Source organism: Populus trichocarpa, chromosome 1 (genome assembly GCF_000002775.5).
Source record: "Populus trichocarpa isolate Nisqually-1 chromosome 1, P.trichocarpa_v4.1, whole genome shotgun sequence".
Lineage (NCBI taxonomy): Eukaryota > Viridiplantae > Streptophyta > Magnoliopsida > Malpighiales > Salicaceae > Populus > Populus trichocarpa.
Genome location: NC_037285.2, coordinates 49,386,435 through 49,412,112, shown reverse-complemented (window position 1 = coordinate 49,412,112; position 25,678 = coordinate 49,386,435). Strand labels below are relative to the sequence as shown.

General features: G+C 35.4%; 4 protein-coding genes across 5 annotated transcripts; 2 read left to right on the top strand and 2 right to left on the bottom strand.

The window, feature by feature from the left end:
• Window positions 1-248: 248 nt before the first annotated feature.
• Window positions 249-1,015, top strand: LOC7471708 (uncharacterized). Its single transcript, XM_002300549.4, has one exon. It carries the CDS (start codon window positions 367-369, stop codon window positions 811-813), a length of 447 nt encoding a protein of 148 aa, XP_002300585.2. The 5' UTR covers window positions 249-366; the 3' UTR covers window positions 814-1,015.
• Window positions 1,016-5,636: 4,621 nt separating this feature from the next.
• On the top strand, window positions 5,637-18,469 carry LOC7471707 (proteasome activator subunit 4). Its single transcript, XM_024585248.2, has 35 exons — window positions 5,637-5,981; window positions 6,064-6,166; window positions 6,275-6,387; window positions 6,467-6,589; window positions 6,927-7,028; window positions 7,122-7,287; window positions 7,941-8,057; window positions 8,161-8,228; window positions 8,329-8,430; window positions 8,529-8,745; window positions 8,896-9,129; window positions 9,224-9,351; window positions 9,465-9,582; window positions 9,671-9,889; window positions 9,975-10,130; window positions 10,314-10,390; window positions 10,499-10,707; window positions 11,244-11,460; window positions 11,556-11,635; window positions 11,780-11,897; window positions 11,988-12,158; window positions 12,497-12,665; window positions 12,740-12,783; window positions 12,876-12,918; window positions 12,993-13,138; window positions 13,428-13,522; window positions 13,647-14,548; window positions 14,849-15,127; window positions 15,213-15,308; window positions 15,799-15,977; window positions 16,320-16,401; window positions 16,719-16,846; window positions 17,171-17,263; window positions 17,970-18,123; window positions 18,222-18,469. Exons 1-35 carry the CDS (start codon window positions 5,821-5,823, stop codon window positions 18,261-18,263), a joined length of 5,451 nt encoding a protein of 1,816 aa, XP_024441016.1. The 5' UTR covers window positions 5,637-5,820; the 3' UTR covers window positions 18,264-18,469.
• On the bottom strand, window positions 17,702-20,343 carry LOC7457663 (transcription factor MYB80). Its single transcript, XM_002299035.3, has 3 exons — window positions 19,586-20,343; window positions 19,351-19,480; window positions 17,702-19,195 (listed from the first exon to the last, which is right to left on the bottom strand). The coding sequence occupies exons 1-3, from the start codon at window positions 19,716-19,718 to the stop codon at window positions 18,475-18,477; spliced, it is 984 nt and encodes a 327-aa protein (XP_002299071.1). The 5' UTR covers window positions 19,719-20,343; the 3' UTR covers window positions 17,702-18,474.
• Window positions 20,344-20,682: 339 nt separating this feature from the next.
• LOC7471704 (uncharacterized) lies at window positions 20,683-24,878 on the bottom strand. 2 transcript variants are annotated; one of them, XM_052449296.1, is made up of 6 exons: window positions 24,557-24,878; window positions 24,357-24,392; window positions 23,003-23,204; window positions 21,621-21,699; window positions 21,348-21,465; window positions 20,683-20,912 (listed from the first exon to the last, which is right to left on the bottom strand). In XM_052449296.1, exons 1-6 carry the CDS (start codon window positions 24,721-24,723, stop codon window positions 20,888-20,890), a joined length of 627 nt encoding a protein of 208 aa, XP_052305256.1. In that variant the 5' UTR covers window positions 24,724-24,878; the 3' UTR covers window positions 20,683-20,887. The 2 variants fall into 2 exon arrangements, with proteins under 2 accessions (XP_052305256.1, XP_002299070.2); XM_002299034.4 differs by having other exon boundaries at window positions 20,683-21,041; window positions 24,557-24,876.
• Between the last annotated feature and the right edge of the window lie 800 nt (window positions 24,879-25,678).

Below are 25,678 nucleotides of genomic sequence, written 5' to 3'. Positions count from 1 at the left end.
GCCAAATTACACAAAATAAAGAGGATCAAAATAAAAAATTTCAAAAAAAGGCACTCCAATCCGCAATTGTAAGAGAGTGTACGGTATTCTCTTTGCTGCAGTATGGCTTTTAGCTTTGTATATAAATCGTAGAAAACTTTATTTAGAAACTTCGAGTTTCGACCCGTCCCCACGAGCACTGTGTTCATCTGTCTTTGAATAAACATATATACAAAGATAATGCAAACCACAAAAGCTTGCATATATTTGTGGCGGATAGGGTTCCACGGCATCACGTTATATACTACTTCAACAATCCTCCCACACTTCATCACAGAGAGAAACTCTTAGCTTATACGTACCGACACTTTTCAATCCAGAAGAAAAATGGCCTCCACATCTGTAGCTGCCATGGCGAGCGCCTCTTTCACTCACCAAAAACCAGCTGTGACAAGCCCACGGCCGGCTCTTCCCAAGGTGGGGCAGTCTCTTTTTGGCTTAAAAGCCGGTCATAGAGGAGGACGTGTAAAGGCAATGGCAACATATTCAGTGAAGCTCATCACTCCTGATGGTGAAAAGGTGATTGAATGCTCTGATGAAACCTACATCCTTGACAAGGCTGAAGAGGAAGGTATTGACCTTCCATACTCATGCAGGGCTGGTGCTTGCTCTTCATGTGCTGGGAAGATCGTGGAAGGGATTGTGGATCAGTCTGATGCTAGCTTTCTTGGAGAAGACCAGATAGAGGCTGGTTGGGTTCTCACCTGTCTTGCTTATCCTAGGTCTGATCTTGTCATCGAGACACATAAAGAGGAAGAGCTTGCTTCAAGTTAGATCTTGCTTTAAATACATATATGTACAACTAGCAATGTATTACTGCATGTCTTCATCTTTCTCGTTGCTCACGAGTATTGTCAAAGTGTTTGCCTTTTATTTTAATTACTAGAACTTAATTTAAATGCTTAATAATTTGCAAACAAAATAAATTAAGTATAATTTAACTTAATTTTTATATATTTAAAATATTGTTCAGACATGCCTGTGATCTCATCAGTTACATTTAATTCTAGTATTAAGGGTAATAAAAGAAGTTTGTTTCCTTAGATATTTAATTTTAAGGTCAATATTCAGATAAATTTATTAATCTTTTATAAATATGTAGCGTTTTTTTATTTTGTGTGCGGATAGATTTAGCCTCTTACAGGCTATCTTGGAGAAGACCTGACAGAGTCTTGCTGGCTTCCCACCCGCCATGCTTATCCTAGCTCTAATCTTGTCACTAAGACAAGCCAAAATAAAAAAAAGAGCTTGCTTTAATTATTATTTATCTACTTTTTGTTAAAATTATTTATTTAAATATTAAACCTCAATTATATTATTTTAATATTTTAAATATTAAACTTGGAGGGTTATTCCAAGTATAAAATGTTGCATCGGACATGTATTGAATTTTGGTTTAACATCTCACATATATTTAGAGAAATTAAATGAATTTTATTAATTAGGTGCGAGTCCTATGAATCAAACCTAATTAAAAAAAAATAAGAAAATGGATAAACCTCTTTAATTAATATACTGTTTTGTAATTTTTAAATTATTATTCTTCAAATTTTAAGAAATTTCTTGATTAAATCCAAACATAAAAAAAAATTCATGATAAATGTTTTTTTATCAATCTCCCTTGATAGGGGAAAAATGGAAGTTGATAGAGAAAATTACACAACAACAACAACAACAACATTTCTAAGAATTAGAGTTTGAGAGCGATTCTGTAGCTATAATCAACTCTTAAAGTTTCCCTTTTTGTTTTTGTGTGGAACTTGAGAAGCATAAGAATAAAATCAATGGCCAGAACATATATAGAACAGAGGCACTGCATGTTAATTTAGCCTCTCTTTTTTACAGCCAGCAATATTGAGATTACCACAAAACATTCTTGCATGCCCACTCGCTAGTTGTAAAATCCACACTTCAATTGTAACATCCCAAAATTTCTATCAATTTATTTAGAATTCATGATTTTTGTTTTTACAAAAATTTCGTTAAGGTTTCCCCTAATTCAATCTATTTCAAGTTATCGATAATATCAACACCAATTCCTAATAAATCATTTTCACAATTTAGTATTTTTATTTTACTAGAATATTTTTCAATCCATAATATTTTACATTCTCTAACATATCAATTCAAAGAATAATCATGTTAACTAAAATAAAGAAAGATAGTTATCTTAACAATTACATACATAATCATAGATTATAGATTTAATATACTTCCTTCAATCTTTAAGTATTATTATTATACAAACGATATTAATTGCATAATTAAAAAATAATCACACAACAGAATACAAGTTGAATAAATTAGTCTATTTAAGTTCATTCGTACACAACAAAATAATCTTCAAAATATACATGAGGTAATATTATTATTATTATTATTATTAATTTACATGACCAAAAGATCTACTAGTAATAGGGGTAGACTCTAAAGCTATCAAGATGCACGATATTGAAATGAACCTGCATAATGATTTAGAAGATAACCATGATCAATTAGAGCATTTAAATTTGGTTTTTACACACACACACACACATATATATATATATATATTAGTTACTCACAAAGAAATTTTTAAATTTACTGCCCATCTCCCAAGTAGTAGTCACAAATCAATAATCTAAAAATCCAACTAGCCTGGGAATAGAGCTTCCGAGTTGGACAATCAGTTAATCAATTGGTCATAACAATCTCTTTCATTATCCCTAACCAAGGTAGTTAATAGTTTATGCTTGATCCTTGGTAAGCCAAAACTGTTCGTGGCTAATACTTGCAAAAGGTTCTCTTTAATGGAGGTGTGAACTCTCTGATGCTTAAATAAGTATATTTTTAGAGAGAGAAAATACAAGAATATTTTAGAGAGAGATGCTCTGAAAATATATATGCAATGAAGAATGAAGATTGTGAACATTTGTTCTGAAGATCTCATGGTATATTTATAGCACATGAGTCCTGTCATTTTATGTAAAGGAGAGCATGCAGTGTAATTACCCTGATAACATTTAATAAGAGATAAATATTCCTTACATTTATATTAATATTTGATGGGAATATGGTAGGTTCTTGAAGGACTTTTATACACCTAAAAAGATGTAGGGTGATTAAAGTTTAAGACGTCAAATGTAACTAAGCCTATTGAGGCTCTTTCTCGAGGTTAGATCCAATGGAGGTTGGTCATTCCCCTGAACATGTCAATGGAGGATGGTCGTTACATTAGACTTAGTTAACAGTCAAGTTCAAGTGTCTCAGATTTGATAAAAGTCTGACATGTTTCTCAGACTCACTTTACCTTGAACTTGATTGACTGTCAAGTCCAAGTGCTCAGTTTGACACAGAGTCATAAACCTTAAGACCAATCGATGAAGTGTTTTAAAATTATTTACTAGTTTTAAAATAATTGTTTCAATGTGAATTACTTGCTAGTTGTTGTTTATTTTTTTAGCATTCTTGAATTGTTTTGATGTGCTGATATCAAAAATAAATTTTAAAAAATAAAAAAATTATTATCTTAACATATTTTTAAGTAAAAAACATAACTACAGAGAACTACTGACACACCCTTTTCATCGTAATTCTAAAATTCCCTTAGGCTACGAAAAAATCTCATTTTACCAGATACCAGAAGACGGATATTGCAAGCATCAGCTTATTCATATCATATAGATGCAGAATCCACGCATGCTCTGCAGGAGTTGCAATGCCCTTTCATAATCTTGAATTAGCTATAGATTTAATTGGCGAGGAACATGCCGCCATGTACATCCTGATCAATGAGAAATAGAATTGGTGGCATGTTCGTCTCACCCACCTGCCATAGTTCTCTAAGCATGGTGTGTCTGCTACAACCAGACCATAATTTTCGAAGTTGGCAAAGTGTCGGTTCCGACATTAATATAAAACTTAAATAAACCTTCGAATTATGGGAAAATGTACCCACTAGCTACCTCTAAACCAACGGTCCAACATGATTTCAGGCAAAAATAAAATTAAAGGAGGAAAAAACATTATTCATTTACACCCATTGCATTGCTTTCTAGATTACAATGTTTTGCTTTTTCTTTTTGCTATTGAATTTTTATTCTGATTTTTTTTTAATTTTTCAATTTTTAATTTTACTTTTTAATAATAGAGTGGTTGAGATTTTAGATACATAATTTATTTTGTTTTATTTTGCGGCTAACGTGGTTTATGAGTTTTTTCAGAGTAACTCAAGTACCTCAACTTACATATTACATGATGTGTGTTTTTTTTTTAATTAAACTTGCTTTTTTATATAGTTAAAAAAATAGTTTTATAGAAAATCAATGTTATTAAACTTTATAAAGTAATACACTTTGTGAATTACAATTAAAATCCATTGTTTTTTTATTGAATTTTTTTATGATTTTTTTTCAATTTTATTTTTTAATATTGAGATATTTTAGAATTTATCTTTGTAATTTAATTATTTCTTTTTATTTTGTCTTTCTATAGGTTTAGCATGATTTGCTAGGGTAACCAAGGTTGCCTCAGTTTATGAGTTTGATAGGGTATTTTTATTTTATTTTAATCGAACTTAACTTTTTTTGTTGTTTATTTTTTTTCTCATATAGTTAAAAAAATTAATTTTAGAGAAAAATATATTATTAAATTTTATAAAGTTCATGGATATATTTATAGGTTTGGCTGGTAAACCTTGTTCACGGGTATGATAAATTTAACTTTTTTTCTTTCTTTTTTAATTTCAAATTTTTATAGAAGTTTTCAAATATTTGTTTTTTAACAGCCATGGAGCCGCTACTCGGTTATTGAATCTTTAAATTTTAAAACCCCTAATGATCTGGTCCTCATTTGATCCCTGTATTCTTAGTGAAATAATCACTTAGTCCCTTTAGTTCAAGTGTTTATATTTTCATGTTTATTTCTAATTTAGTCATTTTTTTGTTGTTTTTTTTCATAACAATTTTATTTTTAAATTTTAATAAAAATATATAATTTCACTTACTATATACAAAATTAGAAACACATTTTAAATTATAATTTAAGAGATTCCCGAAAAGAAAAAAAATCATCAGTTTAACTTTTTATCAAGGGCCTAACCTATAATTCTTAAAACTAGAAGCACCAATTACAATCTCACAGAAAATAAAAAATAATAATTTATTCATATGTTATCCATCTCTATCAACCCCTCCTACAAGTTAAGGAATCTTCTCGTCAACAATTGACTTATTGTACGTTTACTTGGAATTATGGTATATTTTATTTTTTTTTAATTTAATTTTTTAAGTGATTTTTATTTTTAAACTGGTTTTTATCTAAACAAAATTAAATTAATATTATTTTAGATGTTTTTTTTTATTATTTCGATGCACTAATATATAAAATAAATAAATAAAATCTAAAATATAATAATTTTAATATATTTTTATTTGAAAAGTACAAACACACGCTTAAACATTCTATATCCTAATAATCTTAAAAGAAAAGGGAAAACAAAAAAAGAAAAAGAAAACCAACGGTCCCGGTTACCAGTCAACCCCCAGCAAAACCCCGTCGGCCACTCCAGTCCAAGAAAAAACAATCCATCACCGTTAGTACCGGTTATTTACAAGAATGACATTTCTTCTCACAAAAGAAACAGCCTGCCTTCCTCCCCTCAGCTCCATCCCCGTCCCCTCCTCCAAGAAATAAAAAATCCAAACTCCTATATTAAAGAGAGACACAGACCTTAAAGAGAGACACAGACCTTGATATTTCTTACTTCTTAATAACTTCCTCATACCTTCAATTCAGAACCAGATGCATCTCTACAATGCGTGGTTGCCACCACCGGTGGCAGAGGAGACGAAGAAAGAGAAAGACTCCTTCCGTCGCGTCCTGAACTCTGTTAAAGATTCTTACAAACCTGACGATCCTGATTCCGTTTACTCCACTCTCAAATGGGTTTCCGTCCTCGAACTGTTAGTCTCCGCCTCTTTTGAATTCAGTTTTATTTGATTCTAATCGAGTGTTAGCTAGTTAATTACTTACTGTTAATCACAGTTTTATCAAGGCGAAGAGCGAATTGAATTTGGAAGATGTAGCTGAGCTCGTTCAAATTGGAATTGAATTGTTCAATATTTCGCAGAATAAGCTTTATGCTCAGGTATTATTATGATTTACGACTCACGACCTTGTTTAATGCTGATTAATTATGATAATTATCTCTCTTTTTTATTGAGTTTGAATGGCGGAATTTTTGATTTTTTTTTAGGTGAGATGGGGAAATTTGTTAGTGAGAGTGTTGAATAAGTATAGAAAGAAGTTGGCTTTCAAAGTACAATGGAGGCCGTTGTATGATACTCTAATTCATACTCATTTTTCAAGGTTAGTTTTTTTTTTTGTTTTTGCGAGTTTATATTGGTAATTTTAGTGTTTATGATTTGTATAATGATGTGCATTACAGGAATACTGGTCCAGAAGGGTGGAGATTGAGACAAAGGCATTTTCAGACTATTACTTCACTTGTTCGGTCCTGCCGGAGATTCTTTCCAGTTGGTTCGGCTTTGGAGATTTGGAACGAGTTTAGGTGACTTCGAAGTTTTCAAATTGGTTTTCACTGCTCTATTGCTTTTTATGGTTGCTAAATGCAATTCTGGAACACATATATGGTGTTATCTAGGTTTTTATACTTTATTATTTCAATGGTAAATAGAATCCAATTTAGAAATTGAAAAAAACAACTAGAAAGGCTGGTTTTGTTCATTTAGCCTATGCGATTGTAAAACAGCCAAGACAAAAAGCCTGAAAAAGTATTAATTAAATTATATGATAGTGCAATCCATCCTTGAAGAATCTGGTGGCATCATAAAGTTTCTACAATTTCGTTGTTCACTCCTGGAAATTTTCTTGAAATAAACTTGCAGTTCTCTATTGGAAAATCCATGGCACAATTCAGCCTTTGAAGGATCGGGGTTTGTGAGACTGTTTCTACCTACAAACTTGGAGAACCAGGACTTCTATACTGAGTATGTGGTGCATAGTTTTTGGAATTCTTAATTCTTTGGGGTTTTTGGACATGTTGTTGGAACAAGTTTTATAACCTATTGTTGACATGGCAGTGCTTGGGTTAAAAAAAGTTTGGACTCGTGGGACTCAATACCAAATTCCCAATTCTGGAACAACCAGTGGGCAGCTGTCATAGCACGTGTTATTAAAAACTACAACTTTATCAACTGGGAATGCTTCTTACCAACGCTTTTTAGTAGATACTTGAACATGTTCGAGGTGAGCTTATGTATGTTTTATCTAATCTTTTATCAGTCTCTAGGTTGGGGGAATAGAAGTTCTTGACTTGCATGATGTTTAGATTTGAGGAGTAGAGGTGCATGAGTGGTAGGATTTCCTTCTTCTTCAACATTTGGTATTATAGCTCATAATGATAGCAAAGACAAGTTAAATCATGCTGCTGAATTTTTTTAAACCCTATGTAGTTAGTACTTCATAAGTACCTGTAGTAGGGGAAAGGATGGGAAGAGGAACAGGAGGAGAGAACCTCTTCCCCGAATCCACTAAAGATATGCATTGACAAATTAACTATGAGATAGTTTGCAAGCAAGGATTCCTTGTTGGAAGGTTTTTTTTTATAAATATTCTACAACATCAAGAAGAGGGAAGAAGCAGGGACAGTTGGAATACAAAGGATTTAGAACTCTTCTCTCTTTGCAAATTTACTTAAATATTTAAAATGTGGGAAGGGAATCAGTGTACAAAACATATGATCAAATGCTGCGTGCATTTAAATGAGGCTTGACTTTAATTCTCTATCTCTTGCCATAAGAAAATTTATTGCTCTTGTTTTGCTAGAGTTCTCTGTCTATATCAATCTACTTCTTGCCATTCTGATTTTCCACTATCATGCTTTAATCTGGCAATCAAAGGTTCCTGTGGCAAATGGAAGTGCTTCATATCCATTTTCTGTTGACGTTCCAAGATATACAAGATTCTTATTCTCCAATAAAACTGCCACCCCAGCAAAGGCCATTGCAAAGTCAATTGTAAGATCAATAAACATGGCCATCCATTTTGTTGATTTCCACAATTGATCTCATCTGAGTGTTTTCTATATCATCATCCCATGTTATTTCATTGCGGATGCAGGTCTATCTGCTTAAACCTGGTAGTGCAGCTCAGCAGCATTTCGAGAAATTGATCAACCTCTTAGAACAGTTTGTTCACTAACATACAAATACTCTAATTATCATTTCCAACCATGTGAATTGTTCATAGTTCTTACTTTTGGCTCGTTATTGTTTTTTATTTATTTAGATATTACCATCCCTCTAATGGAGGTCGCTGGACTTATTCATTGGAGAGGTTTTTGCTTAATTTGGTAATTACGTTCCAGAAGCGCTTACAGCGTGAGCAACAGTAAGGATATATCTGTATCTGTTTCACTTGTATACGTGTTATGCATTTTCTTTAAGTTTGTTAGCTCAACTCTCACTATTCAAATATTAATGTTACAGGAGCACTGATAGCAGTAGACAGGCAGATATGTTTCTTGGAAGATCAGAAAGGACTTTTTTTGTCAATGTTTTGCTGAAGTTACTTGATCGCGGACAATATAGCAAAGATGAACATCTTTCTGAGACAGTTGCTGCAGCAACTTCCATTTTGTCATATGTGGAGCCAACTCTGGTTCTTCCATTTTTGGCATCTCGATTCCATTTGGCCTTGGAGACGGTTAGTAGCGGTGCATGTGTTATTTTAGGGCCCACAATGCTAAAATTTGATAATGACCCTCTCTTCAAGGGCTATTTAGTAGTCTCCTCTTCGGATTATGCCTCTTTCACCACATTAACTTGTCTTTTTCCAACCTTTGTGTCTAGTCAGATGACTGCCACCCACCAGTTGAAAACTGCAGTGATGTCAGTAGCATATGCAGGACGTTCTCTATGTCTCACATCCCTCTCAAGAATAGGTAAACAGGAGGATTGTGGTGGTGGTGATGATGCATATGTTGATCTTCTAACGATCTCATTATCAAATGCTTTACTTGGTATGGATGCTAATGATCCTCCCAAAACATTGGCGACCATGCAGTTACTTGGGTCTATATTTTCTAATGTAAGAGTTAAGGCCTTGATCTCATTGTCTCATTTGTGTTTTATAGTTCTATGATTTATGACATGGTCATTTGCTATTCTATTTATAAATGCAGATTGCTACTTTGGATGATAACACCGATCAGTTATCGTTCTTGCCAATGATCCAGTTTTCTGAATGGTTGGATGAATTCTTATGTCGCTTATTTTCGTTACTTCAACATTTGGAACCTGGCAGTGTTCTGTAAGTAATAGCATTAAGTTTCTTATCTTTTCTTGAATTTTCTGCATAACTTCATATACTTAGACATGCTGATTTGCCATTCTAGTTAGATCAACTCATTATCATTGTTATAGGAATGAAGGCCTACATTCATCAGCAACATCAGGAACCTTTCTTGTAGATGATGGTCCTTTCTACTATTGTATGCTTGAAATCTTGCTTGGAAGGCTATCAAAACCTCTATACAATCAGGTTTCAATTGTTTTCTTCATTCACAGTCACCATGTCCCCCTCCTTGGGTAGGAGATTGTTTTGTAAACTATTCCTTTCATGGTAGCAGGCTTTGAGAAAAATTGCAAAGTTTGTTAGGACAAACATTCTTCCTGGAGCGGTTGCAGAGGTTGGATTGCTTTGCTGTGCATGTGTTCATTCAAACCCGGAAGAGGCTGTTGCTTCTCTCGTTGATCCAATCTTGTCATCTGTTATATCCTCTTTGAAAGGAACACCTGCTACAGGGTTTGGAGGGAGCGGGATTCCTGATGCTAAAGTTTCAATTAAGGTTTTTTCATTTGTTAGATGGCATAAGTTATTAGATTTTATTTTGCAGAAAGATTCTTACTGAAAATTGATGGCTTCTTTTCCAGGCAAAACCAACAATCTCTCCAGCTCTTGAAACAGCAATCGATTATCAATTGAAAATATTATCAGTTGCCATAAACTATGGAGGTCCTGCTCTTCTTCGTTACAAGAATCAATTCAAAGAGGCTATCGCGTTAGCTTTTGAATCTCCCTCTTGGAAGGTTTCAATTTACTTCCAGTAACTTGTTTGTTTTGTAATTGCAGATCCTACTCAAATGATTTTTGTTTGGATAGGATGCATACTGGATAATTTGCTGAATATTTTAAATGGGTGTTTGTTTTTATTGTATTGCATTAATGACATATATTGTTTTGTTGTGGAAAACTCTCTCATCATATGATAGGTTAATGGAGCTGGTGATCATCTCCTTCGATCCCTCCTTGGAAGCCTGATTGTTTATTATCCTATCGATCAATACAAGTGAGATTGTGTCTTTTCATCTATACATTTGATTGTGATGAATACTTTCTGTAGGTTATTTATTCAACTCCCCTTTGAATTAAAAATTGAAGAATGTGGATTTCCTAGGTGCATTTCATGGCATCCAGCTGCTACGGCATTAGAAGAATGGATCAGTGCAAAAGATTATAATAGTGATGGACCATTGATGGGCCCCAAGTGGCATGTTCCAAGTGATGATGAAGTTCAGTTTGCAAATGAACTTTTAAACCTTCATTTTCAATCAGCTTTAGATGACCTTTTGAAAATATGCCAAAATAAAATACATTCAGATGCAGGTAATCCTTCTTTCTTCTTATGTAGTTTTCTTCTTGTATTTTTCTGATTTTGTGGTGAAATTCTTATCTTGAGAAGCTTAGGGCCTGTTTAGGAGTGTGGTAGAGGTTGCTTTTCACTTAAAAATGCATTAAAATATTTTTTTTTAATTCATTTCTGACATCAACATATCAAAACAATCCAAAAACACCAAAAAAACTAATTTGAAGCTAAAAGTTTTTTTTTTCAAAAGCGCGGTTGAACTGCAATGCCAAACTAAGTCAGAAAACCAGTAAAAAATAATGGCCCTCTAGAAAACCTCTGAATTTGATGACTTTATATCAATGGATCAAAATATTTTAGGAAGGTTCATTCTGCGATAAATCTCATACAACCATGTTCTAGTGTTCATGACTCCACATGTCTTAGTAGTTGAAGAATTTTCCCATGTTATTGAATACATGCTGTTTTCCCATGTAAAGAAAAATGTCTTGACTTACATGTTGCAATTGATATTTCATTATTATTCTTCCACTAATTACATGCAACTTGTTAACAGGGAATGAGAAAGAGCACTTGAAAGTGACTCTTTTGCGAATTGATTCTTCATTGCAAGGGGTTTTATCTTGCTTACCTGATTTCAGCCCGTCCTCCAGGAATGGGATTGTTGAAGATACAAGTCATACTTCTTTCTTGATAGCCGGAGCAACTGGTTCAAGTGTTGGCAGCACTGGACTGCGTGAAAAAGCTGCTGAGATTATACATGCAGCTTGCAAGTAATGTTTGGATTTTAGTATTTATCTGGATATTATTTACCCATATTGAGCAAGTCTGATTTGCTAAAATGCTGTTATATTTGCAACACTGGCAGATATATGTTAGAAGAAAAATCAGATGACAGCATCCTCTTGATACTCATTGTCCGTATTATGGATGCTTTGGGAAACTTTGGTAATGAACTTTATGTTTGGATGAATAAAATTCCTTTCAACTTTTTTGAGATGCTTAGAGTAGTTTTTCTGTACAACTATTTTCGACATCCGCCCTTTTCATCTCTTGACATGTGTGTTTCATCTCCCAACCTCGGTCAAACAGGAAGTTTGGAGTATGAGGAGTGGTCAAATCACAGGCAGGCTTGGAAGTTGGAATCTGCTGCTATTTTAGAACCTCCAGTGAATTTTATCGTGTCTTCTCATTCTCGAGGAAAAAAAAGGCAAGAAGTCCTGTCATGATAGTCCCTGTATTGTTACGTGAACTTTGCATTGGAGATTGGAATTTGAATGTTTAATCTAATCCATTTCAGGCCCAGGTGGGCTCTTATCGACAAAGCATACATGCATAGTACTTGGAGGTCATCACAATCCTCCTATCATCGGTTTCGTTCAAGTGGGAACTTCTCTCCACCAGATCATGCAATTCTTTTGATGGATGATCTGCTAAACCTTTCTTTGCATAGCTATGAAACTGTTCGTGCGTAAGTTGTTCAGTCTTCGATAATCCTTGGTTGATCAAACTGGATTTTCTTATGCATATATGATTCTATTGGGTGATACGGTTGCAAATGATTTTAACGTGCAATTCTTTTGATGGATGATCTGCTAAACCTTTCTTTGCATAGCTATGAAATTGTTCGTGTGTAAGTTGTTCAGTCTTCGATAATCCTTGTGTGATCAAACTGGATTTTAATATGCGTATATGATTCTATTGGGTCATAGGGTTGTGAATGATTTTAACTAAAGGTTTGACTTGTTTACCATGAAAAACAATGAGTGGTCATATCATATCTGATATTCATTATTAATCTTATGCCAGGCTTGCTGGAAAATCTCTGCTGAAGATGATTAAGAGATGGCCATCAATGATTTCAAACTGTGTTCTCTCACTTACTGAACACTTAAAGAATCCCAGCTCACCAGAATATGCAGTGCTGGGTTCTTGTACAATCCTTTCTATGCAAACAGTTCTCAAGCATTTGACAACAGTAATATTCAGCATAAATTGGTTGCAATACATATCTGGAAATAAAATTATTTGATATGCCATCTTTTATTTCAGGATCCAAAAGCATTGTCTTCTTTTCTTCTTGGTATTCTTTCAAGGTGATCCTTGATTCCTTTTCTTATATATTGGAGGTTGTTGATAATTGTGAAGTCATATGACTCTACCCTGCTTTTCCTTTTTGTTTTTGCAGCTCACATCATGAATCACTGAAAGCCCAGAAAGCAATTAATGAGGTCAAGGCTCTCATCAGTAGTAATTTAGGGTTGGGTCATTGAATTTTCTTCCTCTAATATTTGATTGCCAACAGCTTTTTGTTATGTACAACATCCAATTTTCGGGAGTGTCTAGAAGCATTTTCAGGACATCAGATAATCACATAGATGGACCAAATTTTGCTGATTTGGTTTCTCAAATTGGATCGATGAGTTTTGATTCTACTGGTTTGCATTGGCGGTAAAAATCTCATTCTTTGTTTACTTTCTATTTGCAGTTTGTGCCGAGCTGCCTGGAGAATTGCATTTAAGTTTATTATGAACTGTCTTGGCTTGTTTATGAAGGACCATGTATTGGCAGACTTAGAAATAGTGTCTGGTTGATTAAGGATTACCTTTGATGCAAACTGCATGTATAGTTTTGACTGGAATTTTTGAAAATGCAGAAGCTCTATTTGTTCTAAACTCTTGGCCTTCAAATTTCCATGGATATTGGTTCAATTTCATTCCTTGTTGTTTTTACCTGGCAGGTATAACCTGATGGCTAACAGAGTTCTTCTTTTGTTGGCTATGGGTTCTAGAAATGTTCCAAACATCTCTTCTAAAATCCTGAGTGAAACTGCTGGTGAGTACCTTCCCTGTCAGTTTGTGTGATTGACTCCTTGCCCTTTTCACCATCACTCTTTCCACAATTTAATGATATTATCATTTACAATTTCTTCAACATTGTCTTACTAATGCCTTTTCAGGTCACTTTCTTAAGAATTTAAAAAGTCAACTTCCTCAAACAAGGATACTAGCAATCTCAGCTCTAAATACACTATTAAAAGAATCGCCTTACAAACTCTCTGCTGAGAATCAGTCTGCAGTATCTGAGGAGTTACAAACACATGTCAAATCATCTCTAGAAGGGGCATTAAGTGAAATTTTTCAGGAAGAAGGGTTCTTTAACGAGACTTTGAATAGCCTGTCTCATGTTCATATAATCACTGATACTGAGAGCACATCTTCCCGAGGAAGTCACAGGAATTCTTCTATCCAAAGCCTTGCAGACAAATCAATTACCCGTTTCTATTTTGATTTTTCGTCTTCATGGCCACGTACTCCTAGTTGGATCTCTCTATTAGGAAGTGATACATTTTACTCCAGCTTTGCACGAATCTTTAAACGGCTAATACAAGAATGTGGCATGCCTGTCTTACTAGCACTTAAAGAAACATTGGAGGAGTTTGCAAATGCTAAGGAAAGGTCTAAGCAGTGTGTTGCTGCTGAAGCGTTAGCTGGGGTGTTGCACTCTGATGTCAATGGTCTTTTAGGAGCATGGGACAGCTGGATAACAGTTCAGTTGCAGAGTATCATTCTTTCTCAGTCAGTGGAATCTATTCCAGAGTGGGCAGCTTGCATACGCTATTCAGTGACAGGAAAAGGAAAATATGGTACAAGAGTCCCCATCCTGAGGAAACAAATTTTGGACTGTTTGATGAAACCTTTACCTCCAGCTCTAAATACCACTGTTGTTGCAAAGCGCTACACTTTTCTTGCAGCTGCACTCATAGAAATATCCCCACAAAAGATGCCAATGGCTGAGATAGAGCTCCATAACAAACTTATGAATGAGTTGTTGGATAACATGTGCCACTCATCAGCCCAAGTAAGCATGGCATTTCCATACATTTTGTTATTCTACTTTTCAAATTTTGTGTCTGCTGGCATATTTTGCCACTCTTGTGAATCATATGATTATGTTCTAGTAAGTTGAACTTCCTTTCTATTCCACGCATGAAAAAGGGAATGGAGGAAATAAGGAAGAAATTTAATTTTTTCCAAGGAAGAGATTGATCTTATGTAATGATGTCTGAAAAGAACAACCATATTTTTTGCATCCTTCTGTTTCTGTGACAGATTGAGTTGTTTTCTGATCTTGTTTCAATGGAAATTTGTCACGGAACAGGTAAGGGAAGCTATAGGTGTTACCCTGTCCGTGTTGTGCTCTAACATTCGTCTTCAGCTGTCATCTGCTCATGATTATTCACGTGAAGGAGGCAGTGAGATTGACAATCAATTGAAAGAGGAAAAGTGGGTTTTTGTTCTGACTGACCGAGCATCTGATGTGGTCACAAATATTCAGAATACTAGCCCAGCAGATAACTTGGAGACTGATGGGCATATAGCTCTGCAAAACAGGTCTTTGAATGGGGATGCACTGGATGATGTTAAGTGGATGGAAACGGTATTAATTTTCAGAATACATTTATATTTGCATCTATAACTAATAAGAATGACTGATTTATCAGTATATTTCTTGTTTGATGTAGCTATTTCATTTTATCATCTCAACGTTGAAGTCTGGGAGATCTTCTTATGTACTGGATGTTATCGTGCAATTTCTCTATCCTGTACTTTCTTTGCAGGTATTTATGGTGCATTTTCATTGTTTGTGTTACTTGACTGGTCTTTGCCAGTGGTTTCCATCTAATTGCTGCATTGAGTGCTCCAATTTTCTGAACACCCCAACTCTTTTCCATGATTCCTTTTATGCTCGCCTACACTCTAGGGTTGGCTTACATGTGTTTGGACACAAACAATAAGAATGACACTTTTTATTACAAAATAGATCAGAAAAGGGGGAAAACATGGTTCCTTATTTGAGCAGAATAGCATTCTCTTTTGGCATGCAGTTTCCTTATTTGGTCTTGCATACAAGTCTTCCACCCAGAGCAGCACAAGCTGCGGTCATCTTGCCCACTTGTTGCTAGCATTTTGTTTTAGTGATTTTACAAACACAGATGCCAATGTGATGGACAATATTGTGGACTGCTTCAAATTCTCTGGGCAATTTGATAGTGGTAACAGCATCCTTGAATTTATTTCCTTAATGTGCCTAATGTTGCTTCTGTGAAGGAAACATCAAATAAAGATTTGTCAACACTGGCAAAGGCATGTTTTGAATTGATGAAATGGAGAATTTTCTTGGCACCTCATCTCCAGAGGGCTGTTTCAGTGATTCTTTCTTCTGCCAATGATTCTAACTGGCGGACCCGATCAGCTACTCTGACATATTTGCGTACTTTTATGTATAGGTAGTGTGCCTTTTCTGAATGCATCATCTCTTACATTGTGGACTCTTTTTTATCATATTAAACATGCTAAACTCCTTTCAAGGCAAGCTATGAATTTTGCTTTGCATTTCCCACACAAGAATATGTATTAATTGTCTGTTGTGGATAACAGTTTTATTTTCCGTGATCTCATGTTTAACAAGATGTCTGTTATAGACCTGAATGTGAAAATATATTTTATCAGCTTGAATGTGATTAGAGCCATGTTGAGTATTTTCTGGGAATCAGCTTGAGCCTGTGGGTTAAGCAGGTATTTGTTATGATGTGGATTATAATATAGTTGGCGTGCTCTTTTTATTACAGGCATACTTTCATCCTCTCAAATGTGGAAAAACAACAAATTTGGAGCACAGTTGAAAGTCTCCTGAGAGATAATCAAGTAGAGGCAAGTTCCTGGCTGAATCTTCAATTTAAAGAGTACTATAGATTTTTAGGTGCAAATGTAGATTAGCTGTTGAAGAATAATCCTCTACTTTATTAATATTTAATAACTATCGACCTGACTGACTCTTATTTGTGATAAGAAGTTGGACTCCCAAAATAAAATACAAGTACTGAAATACTAGGTCACCAGGTGCGTTAGGATAGTCCTTTATACAAAGGTTTCTTTCATTGTGGGAGTTAGTGAGGGAATGAAGTCCTTGGACAACAGGACTAGTCACTATTTTTGCTTTCAACATAAAAAGCTAAATTCTTGGTCAGGTAAGGGAGCATGCTGCAGCAGTTCTAGCAGGTTTGGTGAAGGGTGGGAATGAAGATCTTGCAAGAGACTTCCGTGAAAGAGCTTACTTGGAGGCAAAAACGATCATCCAAATGAAGAGAAAGCAGAGGTCATATCACTATCTAATGTTCTATAAGTTAGATTTATCTTTCACTGAGGATACAATTGTCATGCACACATTCATGCACTTGCTTTTGGGGTCTGCATGTCAAACTTGCAAGGCTGGTGTTTTGCGTTGAAATTTCTTTGAAAATTCGTTTCTTATTGAAGTCAAAATACTATACATGTTATTCGCCATCATCATGATTATTGTGAGTGGATCACTGCTGATATACCTTGTTTTCACATCCCCTTTGCTTTTAGTACACAAGCAACAAGTCCTGGTACGGATAATCTTGTAATTTTAACCTAAAGATTGTTTGCATGATTGCAGGAATCTAAAAAATCACCAATCTGTAGCATCTATTCATGGTGCAGTACTTGCTTTGGTGGCTTCTGTATTGTCAGTTCCATATGATATGCCCAGGTGTGTTCATGTTAATATAAGGAACTGATTGTATCATGTGTTTCCAGAATGATCCTATAATATTTTGGTTTTTGTATGAAATTGTGATGGTGTGCCACTAATGGAAAGTTCATAATCATGTCAGATCCTCTGTGTAGTTGAGTTGTCAAGTGATCATTTTAATGTCATCCAGCTAGCCAATCTGTATAATCAAAATAGTGATTTGGAGTAACAATAAGCCCAGTAGAGTTAAGGTATCCTAAAACACACCCTTGCTTAAGAAGATGGTCAAAGGGTTGTTTTTTGTGGTTCTTTTTTTATTCGTAATAACACCATCATGGATTATGTCAATCACGACAGCAGAAATGGGCTGATATGCTGGGGGTTTAGTGGAAGGAGACTTCGAATTGAAGTACCTGTATTGCTCAAGACTAGCTGAAGATCTCTCTCCCCCTCTGTTTTCTTTTTTTGTCTTTCCTGGCATCTGTTATTAAACGAGGATTCTTTGAGGGTGACTAAAATATTTTTGAAACAAGTGAATGGCTTCCTGGTAACTATCCTATTTTCAGCTCTTGTAAACCACACCAGAAAGCCTTTTCGTGACTCTAACTTAGGGGATAGGATTGAAGAGATCTGATTGTTGATATTTCATTGAATAATATATGAATACATATAAATATAATCCCATTGGCCCCTGTATTTTACCTGGTAATTTGTATCCTTTCAGTTGGTTGCCTGAGCATGTTACTTTGCTGGCTCGTTTTGGAGGAGAGCCATCACCTGTGAAATCTGCAGTTACAAAAGCAATCGCTGAGTTCCGACGGACTCATGCGGATACATGGAATGTCCAGAAAGATTCATTTACTGAAGAGCAACTTGAGGTAGCTTTGTAAACGTTTATCTTCTTAGATGCCTTTGGTTGTATTGGAGAATTTTAATTACCTTGATTTTTAAACCTCTACTTATTTGATACTTGCAGGTTCTGGCTGATACATCGTCGTCGTCATCATATTTTGCTTGATATACATTGGGTTTCTAGTAAGAGAAGATACCATACTAATGATTGAAAAGGTTGTTACATCAATGATTGGAAGAACAACAAGAAATTATGTAATTCTAGGGTGTGATTAATATGATATGTCTTCATTTACATTATTCATATTTTCATTGCATAAGATATATGTTATTGCCAATAAATGAAAGGTGTCAGCCTATTTTGTGTTGTAATGCTCTTAAATAATTGGGTTCATTAGATCATCAGATGGCATATCCCATAGCACGCAGTCTGTATTGAATATGGATGAGACTTTTCTAATCTCTTTCCCACCCTCGAATTCTTCTCCGTTTTCATTGTCAAGCATTTCATGCAACCTACCTTGTTGGTCACCTGTTGTGCATGTGCTTCCAGTGCACATGCTCTGATTCCACAGTGACAAAGCTCCTTCGTTGCCGAAAGAAGATGGACAGCATAAAAATGCATTAACCGATGAAGGAAAATCACAGCAGGTGCCTGCCAAATTGGGAGAAGTAACACCAGTGGAGTCCCAGATTTTGTTTGGAGGCAACATTCCAGGTTCTTGCATAGCTCTTGATAAACCAAGCTTGATTTTCTCAATGGTATCATCATTTTCATCATGTTTAGTGGAAATACAAGGGGATGAGGTGTTCCCTTGTGCTACATTTGTGTTGCAGTGTTGCAGCTGGAAGTCGATCCGCTTTTTAGTGAGGAGTTGGAGCATTTCATCTTTGAAGCAGCCAAGGGCTGCTTCTGCTAGGTGGGTCACTTGTGGTGTTGCTAGTGTGGTGGCAATCTCTGCCATGAGATGGGAGAAGGGTTTGTGGGTAACTGGATCTATACCCATGCCAGAAAGCTTCTTTTTCAGCTTGGTGTTCCAGTGATTTTTAACATCATTGTCTGTGCGTCCTGTAAGCTGAGCAGCAATCAATGACCATCTGTGATGCCATTTCGCAAAGTCATTGAATAGCTAAACTCGATACAGAATTAGGTATAGACAGCATGCTTAAAAGTTTAAAAATATATCTGAGGTTTTGAAAACAATCTTGACAATGGTATTGAAAGATTGAACAATGTAGATTAATCGGTGTACCGGTTGCCAACAACAGAGTGGAGCTTGACAATGGTCTGCTCTTCCGCATCCGAAAACTGGCCATGCTTCAGATCAGGACGAAGATAATTTGTCCACCGCAGCCTGCAACTCTTCCCGCATCTTTGAAGACCTTATTTAATTATACAAGTAAATAAGAACAATTAGGTTATAGCATAAGATGAATGAATGAATGATGTTATGGAGAACATTGATGTGGAGGGAAAAGGACAGAAACCAGCATTCTTGGGGATGAGCCGCCAGTTACGGGTGCCGTGTTGGGCGATGTAAGAAGAGAGTTTGTTATCTTCTTCAGGTGTCCACTGTCCCCTTTTCACGTTGTCCTTCTCACAGCATGGAATCCTGCCCATCTTTGTGTGCTTGTCTTTTGTTTATTCTTCTTCTTTCACCTTCCTCCTTGAGAAATGCTAATACTTAGCCTACTATATTGTCTACTAATGAATGAAAAGTAAAAGAAATGACAGGTAGTAATAGAGAAATCCTCCTCAGTGCCTCAAATCTTGGGTGACCAAATTATAAAGAAAAGAGAACACAAGTGAGAGTGTCAAAAGAAAAGAAAAGTTAGGTGTTGCATATTGCAATATTGCATGGGTTTAAATTAATTTTGAAAGAATAAAAATGGCATCAAAGGTGCATGATTTTACTAAACAATTCAACGCCACCGAGGGTGTGAGAGGTGGGCCGGTAGCTCACCCACAAGACACCTCGGAGGTCAACTCTCTTTCTCTCTCCCTCCCTTGTTGACAATCCTTTGGAGGTCATTGCAAATGTTTTCGGTAGGGCTTTGGTCACACAAGTTTACCACCTCCTCCATGCTAAGACTCTCAAATTCCTTGAGACCAGAACAAGTGAAGTTTAAGGTTGTTGCACGTACGTGGGGGTCATCATTTTGACACCCATAGCCTTGAGACAGGGAATGGAGGGAGGGGTTTGTTTTGTACAACTTGTAAGAAAGAAGTCCGTTGATGCATTTGAGTAGACCTTACATAACTGTTCCTCTACACTTTCTAATGCCTGATGATTTATTGACGATTTATTGACATCATAGTTTATGGACCCAGCACAACCCTAAACCAGATCTAACCCTAAACCAGGTCTGACACTATGGCTGTGTGCAATACTAGAAGCATTAGACAAATGGATTCATCATCTTAGGGAAAGACACTTTAATATCAAATGGACCGCGAAAGTTCAAGACACATACTACATGAAAGATAAATGCAGGGATTTCATTAACAAGACTGAAACTACAAGAACTGCATTAACCAAAAAAATAACTACAGGGTCTATATTAACAGTTGTGAAAGAAACACGGATGAAATATATCGTCAATCATTATTGTGAACAAATGATGTAATTCAGCTTGTTACAGTTGCTAGTCAATAGAATGGGGTATGATTACAACGGGGTATGATTACAACGAATAAAACAAAAAATACAACAATCATCCGTTCTTGTTTACAGTGGGTTCAGGATGCATATTTGGCATCCATGATGTTGAGAGAGATCACCAGGGCATTCACAAACTATCAACAAGTCCATTCCTGTAATTGGTATGTATATATATGTGCACAACCATGTTTGGGAAAAAGAAATGCCTCAGCAGAGAACACAGCTTCAAAGATGTTGAGAGAGATCACTAGGGCATTCACAAACTATCAACAAGTCCAATCCTGTAATTGGTACACACACACACATGTTAGGAGAAAAGAAATGCATCAGCAGAGAACACAGCATTAAAGGTGTTTGATATAAATCGGATGAGTTTTGCCAATCACATGGAAAAAGTTACTTTTTGTAAACTACTATTGACAAAATATTTCATTTGAACAAAAGAGTCCAGCAACAACAATGTAAACAATGTTTCAAGTCCCTCACTTCCTGTTTCTTTGATCCAACAAATTACAAGTCAAAATCAATCTTTAATTTTGAAGAACTGGAAGTATCTCTGCTCATAGTATCTCTGCTCAAATACTCACACTTTATAATGTAGATACTGATCTACTGTGAGAGGCTTAGGACCACCGAACCAATTGATCAAAAATATATCCTCGATGTCTAATTTGAAGAACTGGAAGTTGTGACCCTTAGGCCAACCTGTAAACCATCCAAAAGCAAAATACGCAAGCCTGCTAAGTGGGCGAAAGACAATAAGATAAACAGGTGCCAGAACAAAGCTCTATTTGTTTAATATTTTCAGATTTGCAAAATATGGAAATGGTAAAAGGCTGTTGCTAATATGTGAGCATTACCCCTCATCTCTGGATGCTTCACAAACAGGGCGCTTTTAGCTATTTCTGCTTCCTTAGAATTTTCTTTTAGTACCTTCAACTAACATATTATGCAAGGCAATACTTCCAGTTAGTTCAACTTTCCAGAAAACTCGTATTCAACAAGCTACCAATTAAAAAAAAGATCAGAAAAACAGCAGCAGCAAGACGTTATCTCTTCTCGCTTCAGAACTCAATAAAGCTGCACCTTGTACCTTGATGGTGGAAAAGTTTTCAAATTAAGGAAATCAAGAGAAACTAGGGAGTAATAACCTTAAAATACAAAATAAATGATTAAATGTTTAGCATCCATCCATATGTGAGTTTAAAATGACAATTTAGTTTACCTATCTGATGCAGGTAGAAGTGAGAATAGAACAAGAATTATTTTTTAGGAGGTTTATTTCTGTGCTGTGTTTTTTTGCTCTTTGGTGATGACACCAAGTTTGGTATAAGACTGAGCTTTTGTGTTAGGAACTTATAACAAGCAATGAAAAGGAAAGGGCTTTCGAACTAGAAATCAAGGGAAGAACTTTGGCTGGATTTGGCAAAACACTTGGGTGGCGTATCACAGCAGCCATAGCTGCAGCATCAACAGCAACCCAGTGATGGTCATGTGCCAGACAACACAACCGTTGCAGGAAGAAGGGAATCAGGAAGGAAACTTTTATAAAAATTCAGATTTTGATGCTGAAAGTGATCAGTCAAATGGGTTAAATTCAATCTTCAATCTTTTTCACGAGGATTGCAAAGATGAACAATCCAACATTGATAGTTTCATTGGTTGGCAAAGTTTGACCCTTATTCTGAAGAAGAAGATATAACAGAAGCAAATTTTTCATGACCTAGTCAAGAAGAGAATAGTGGACGCTTATAGAGAGATCAACACAAGCCTAATAGTGCCATTTTGGAGTTAGATGGTGCAATGACAGCATATTTAAATTCCATTTTAGCTCAATAATGTTTCAAAGCATTATATTTCTACCAAAATAAGTTTTTCAGTCGCTATCATTTTTTCTTTCCGGAATGATAGTTGCTTGGGTCATGTTTAAGACTCTTTTGGCTGGTATGCTATTACTTTTTCTTTTTTTTTGAAAAATTTCAGTTTTAAGTTTTCATCTATACTCTATATCGTGTGCAGTCGCACCACTATCTGAATGACCTAATCAGAAAAATTAATTAGAATGTCTAAGAAGAATCATAAAAGTAGCAAATTCAGTTTCTAGGCTTTGTTACATGTACATATAGAATAGGCTGGTTGCTCTCCTAGAAAATGGTTCTTAGGCACCTTATTCCATACAATTCTTGTGTACACTAAAACCAAATATAAATATGAATGTAAGATGCTTGACTTTGCAACATACCTTTCCAGTCAACGTAATTTTTGCACAAGAGGGGTTCTCAGGGTCTTTCTTTCCACAAGTTCCTAAAGGGTACTCGCTGATAGTAAATGAAGACCTCTGGTCTTGTAATGCATTTTTCGCAGTTGGATCAAGAGTTGTCAAATAAAAGTATGGGATGCCACTACCTTTGCCAGGTAGTCCATCACTAAATGAAACAACATTCCTAAAGCACAAAACAATGCATCAGAGCATGAGAATAACAAGAAAATCCAGAAAAATGGAAATCGATAGATGTGGGAGAAAAACTTACTCAATGATTTTTAGTCCAAGAAATGTGAACATGTTTCACCATGATTGAATTATATAAAAAAAAAGAGTATCACCAAAGTTGCCAATCTTTGGTAAAAATGAAAAGGTAAGGAAATATAAAAAATGTTCTGTTTATTTTGCTTCTGCTATGTGTTTGATTATACCATGGTTGTTACCAGAGGACGGAACGAAAAGATGGTTGTACCTCATACTGGTATAGTTAAAAGGAAAACCTAGTTTTTATCATTTAATGTAGAAAAGGCACAAAGAAAATCCAGTAAATGTGTGATCAAATGGAAAAGCAAGGGTATAAAATGCTTATAAATGGGTCAAGATGACCAAACTGATTGACAATCACCAGCGGATTTGAGTCCTTCAAGTATGAGTTGAGACAATCTCAAGTCTAACAATTAATTTGAGTAGTATCAGGATCTTGTAATTGTACTAGCAGGAGACTTAAATAAATCAAAGCCCCTCCAAAATATTTGAACCTTTTGCAGCCAGTTTGTCTCTTGAATTGTTAGAATAAAAAATAAGTCTCATAATAACAATTAGAATAATACATTTTGTTAATCCCAGGCAAGAATCCTACCAACACAAAAGTTCAGAAAACGTTAAAACCAGGCACCAAGAAATGGCTATATGTTCCCAAAAGGTCTCAAATGGTTACACTCAAATGTAAAGGCCTTCGCAATCTCGAGGGTCGAGACCCCAGGGCTGGTGCGAAAAAATAGCACAGCTCCCCTTGCTTCAAAAACAATCTTAATCATCTCAATCATATGAATAAGATCCGATACGAACTGAACCAGAACAGATAATAACAGTAACTTCAACTCTCCTATACATTTCGAGGACAAAATTTAATATTTCGAAATAAAAGAGCTAGCAGAAATCATAACTCATTCACTTGTATAAAATTTGTTTTAGCATTCTCATCCTTCACCAAGAAATAAACATATTGTCAATGTTTCAAAGAGTCCCTTCTGAAGAAATCACTTAAAAAATGCAGCTCTAATCATAAGAGATTAAGAAAGAACTCTATAGCAAAACAAATGGCAAAACATACCCAAATGGTGCTCCTCCCAGATCACTTGAAATGGTACTGGAACCAAAAAAACAAAAGAAATTCACAATCTGAACTTGCCAAAAGCCAAACCATATCAAAATATTAAAAAATCTAATCAGCACAAGCGGTAAGGCAAATGATAAATAAAGAAAAAATCCAACTGAAATAAACTTAAGTAGTGAGGGGGAGAGAAGACATACTTTAAGACACCCCAAGAATTTTGAGAGACCAGCCAACGAGCCGATGCAGCAGGATCATTGGGGTCAGGTTTATTGATTAATAATAACCTTCCCTGCACAGAATCTTGAAAACCGACAAGGAGGAAGAAGAGAGCATAGAAACAGTTAGTACGGCTTTTGGTACCCATTCTTTCAAGGGAAAAAACCAAGACGAAGACCTTCTGCACAGTGGCTCTGCTCTGTAATCACATACAAAGGGAAAGAGGAAGGAAAAAAAGAAAGAAAAAGGAAACCAAATAATTCGTCGCTGATGATAATTGAACTGTGCTGCTGTTTGATTTTTGTTTCTGAATTATTAAAGTTTCTTACCACATAGGACAAGAAATAAAAGCACAAAGACGACTTTACCCTTAATTATAAACTATTAACCGTAGTAGACAAACCTGACCTGGGGTTGATTTGAAAAGGAATATGGATAATTCGATCAGGATCAGGTCAGTATAGCCGATCATTTTGTTTGGTAATATAACCCGAAGCCCTTTTTTAAAAAAATTAAAAAGAATTTTTATTTAAAATTATTTTGATATATTAATATTAAAAATAATTTTAAAAAAATAAAAAAATATTATTTAAATATATTTCTAAACAAAAAAGCAGAAACATAACGGTCGCTTACATTCTCAAAACGGTAGCGTTTTCTTTCTATCATTAAAGATACTTTGGGTACTCGAGGAGAGCCGGACCTTCCTTAACAAGGCTTCCGGTATCCATTTTGTAAGAGCAAAACCAAAGAAAATCTTCTGCACACTGTGTCTGCTATGTGTTTAATATATACAAAAAGGGATAAAGAATTTGAAGATATCTTCGGGCTAGCTTATGCTTCCTCTGAAACTAACTTCTTTTCTGAACGAAGACTTTAATAAGTTTTTCTTGATGCTGATGATGTTAAGGATAATATTTAATGGGATCAATGCAACAGATACAATGCAGTCCTTGGCTTACTCTTGCTCTGATAAGCCCTTCAACTGATCCAGTCAAGATAAATGCTGATAGACTCACATAGCATCCAAAACATCAAGACATTAATGACACGATGGGAAAGAATCTGTGTGCGCCTGTACTAGACTACTGTTGCTTGTGATC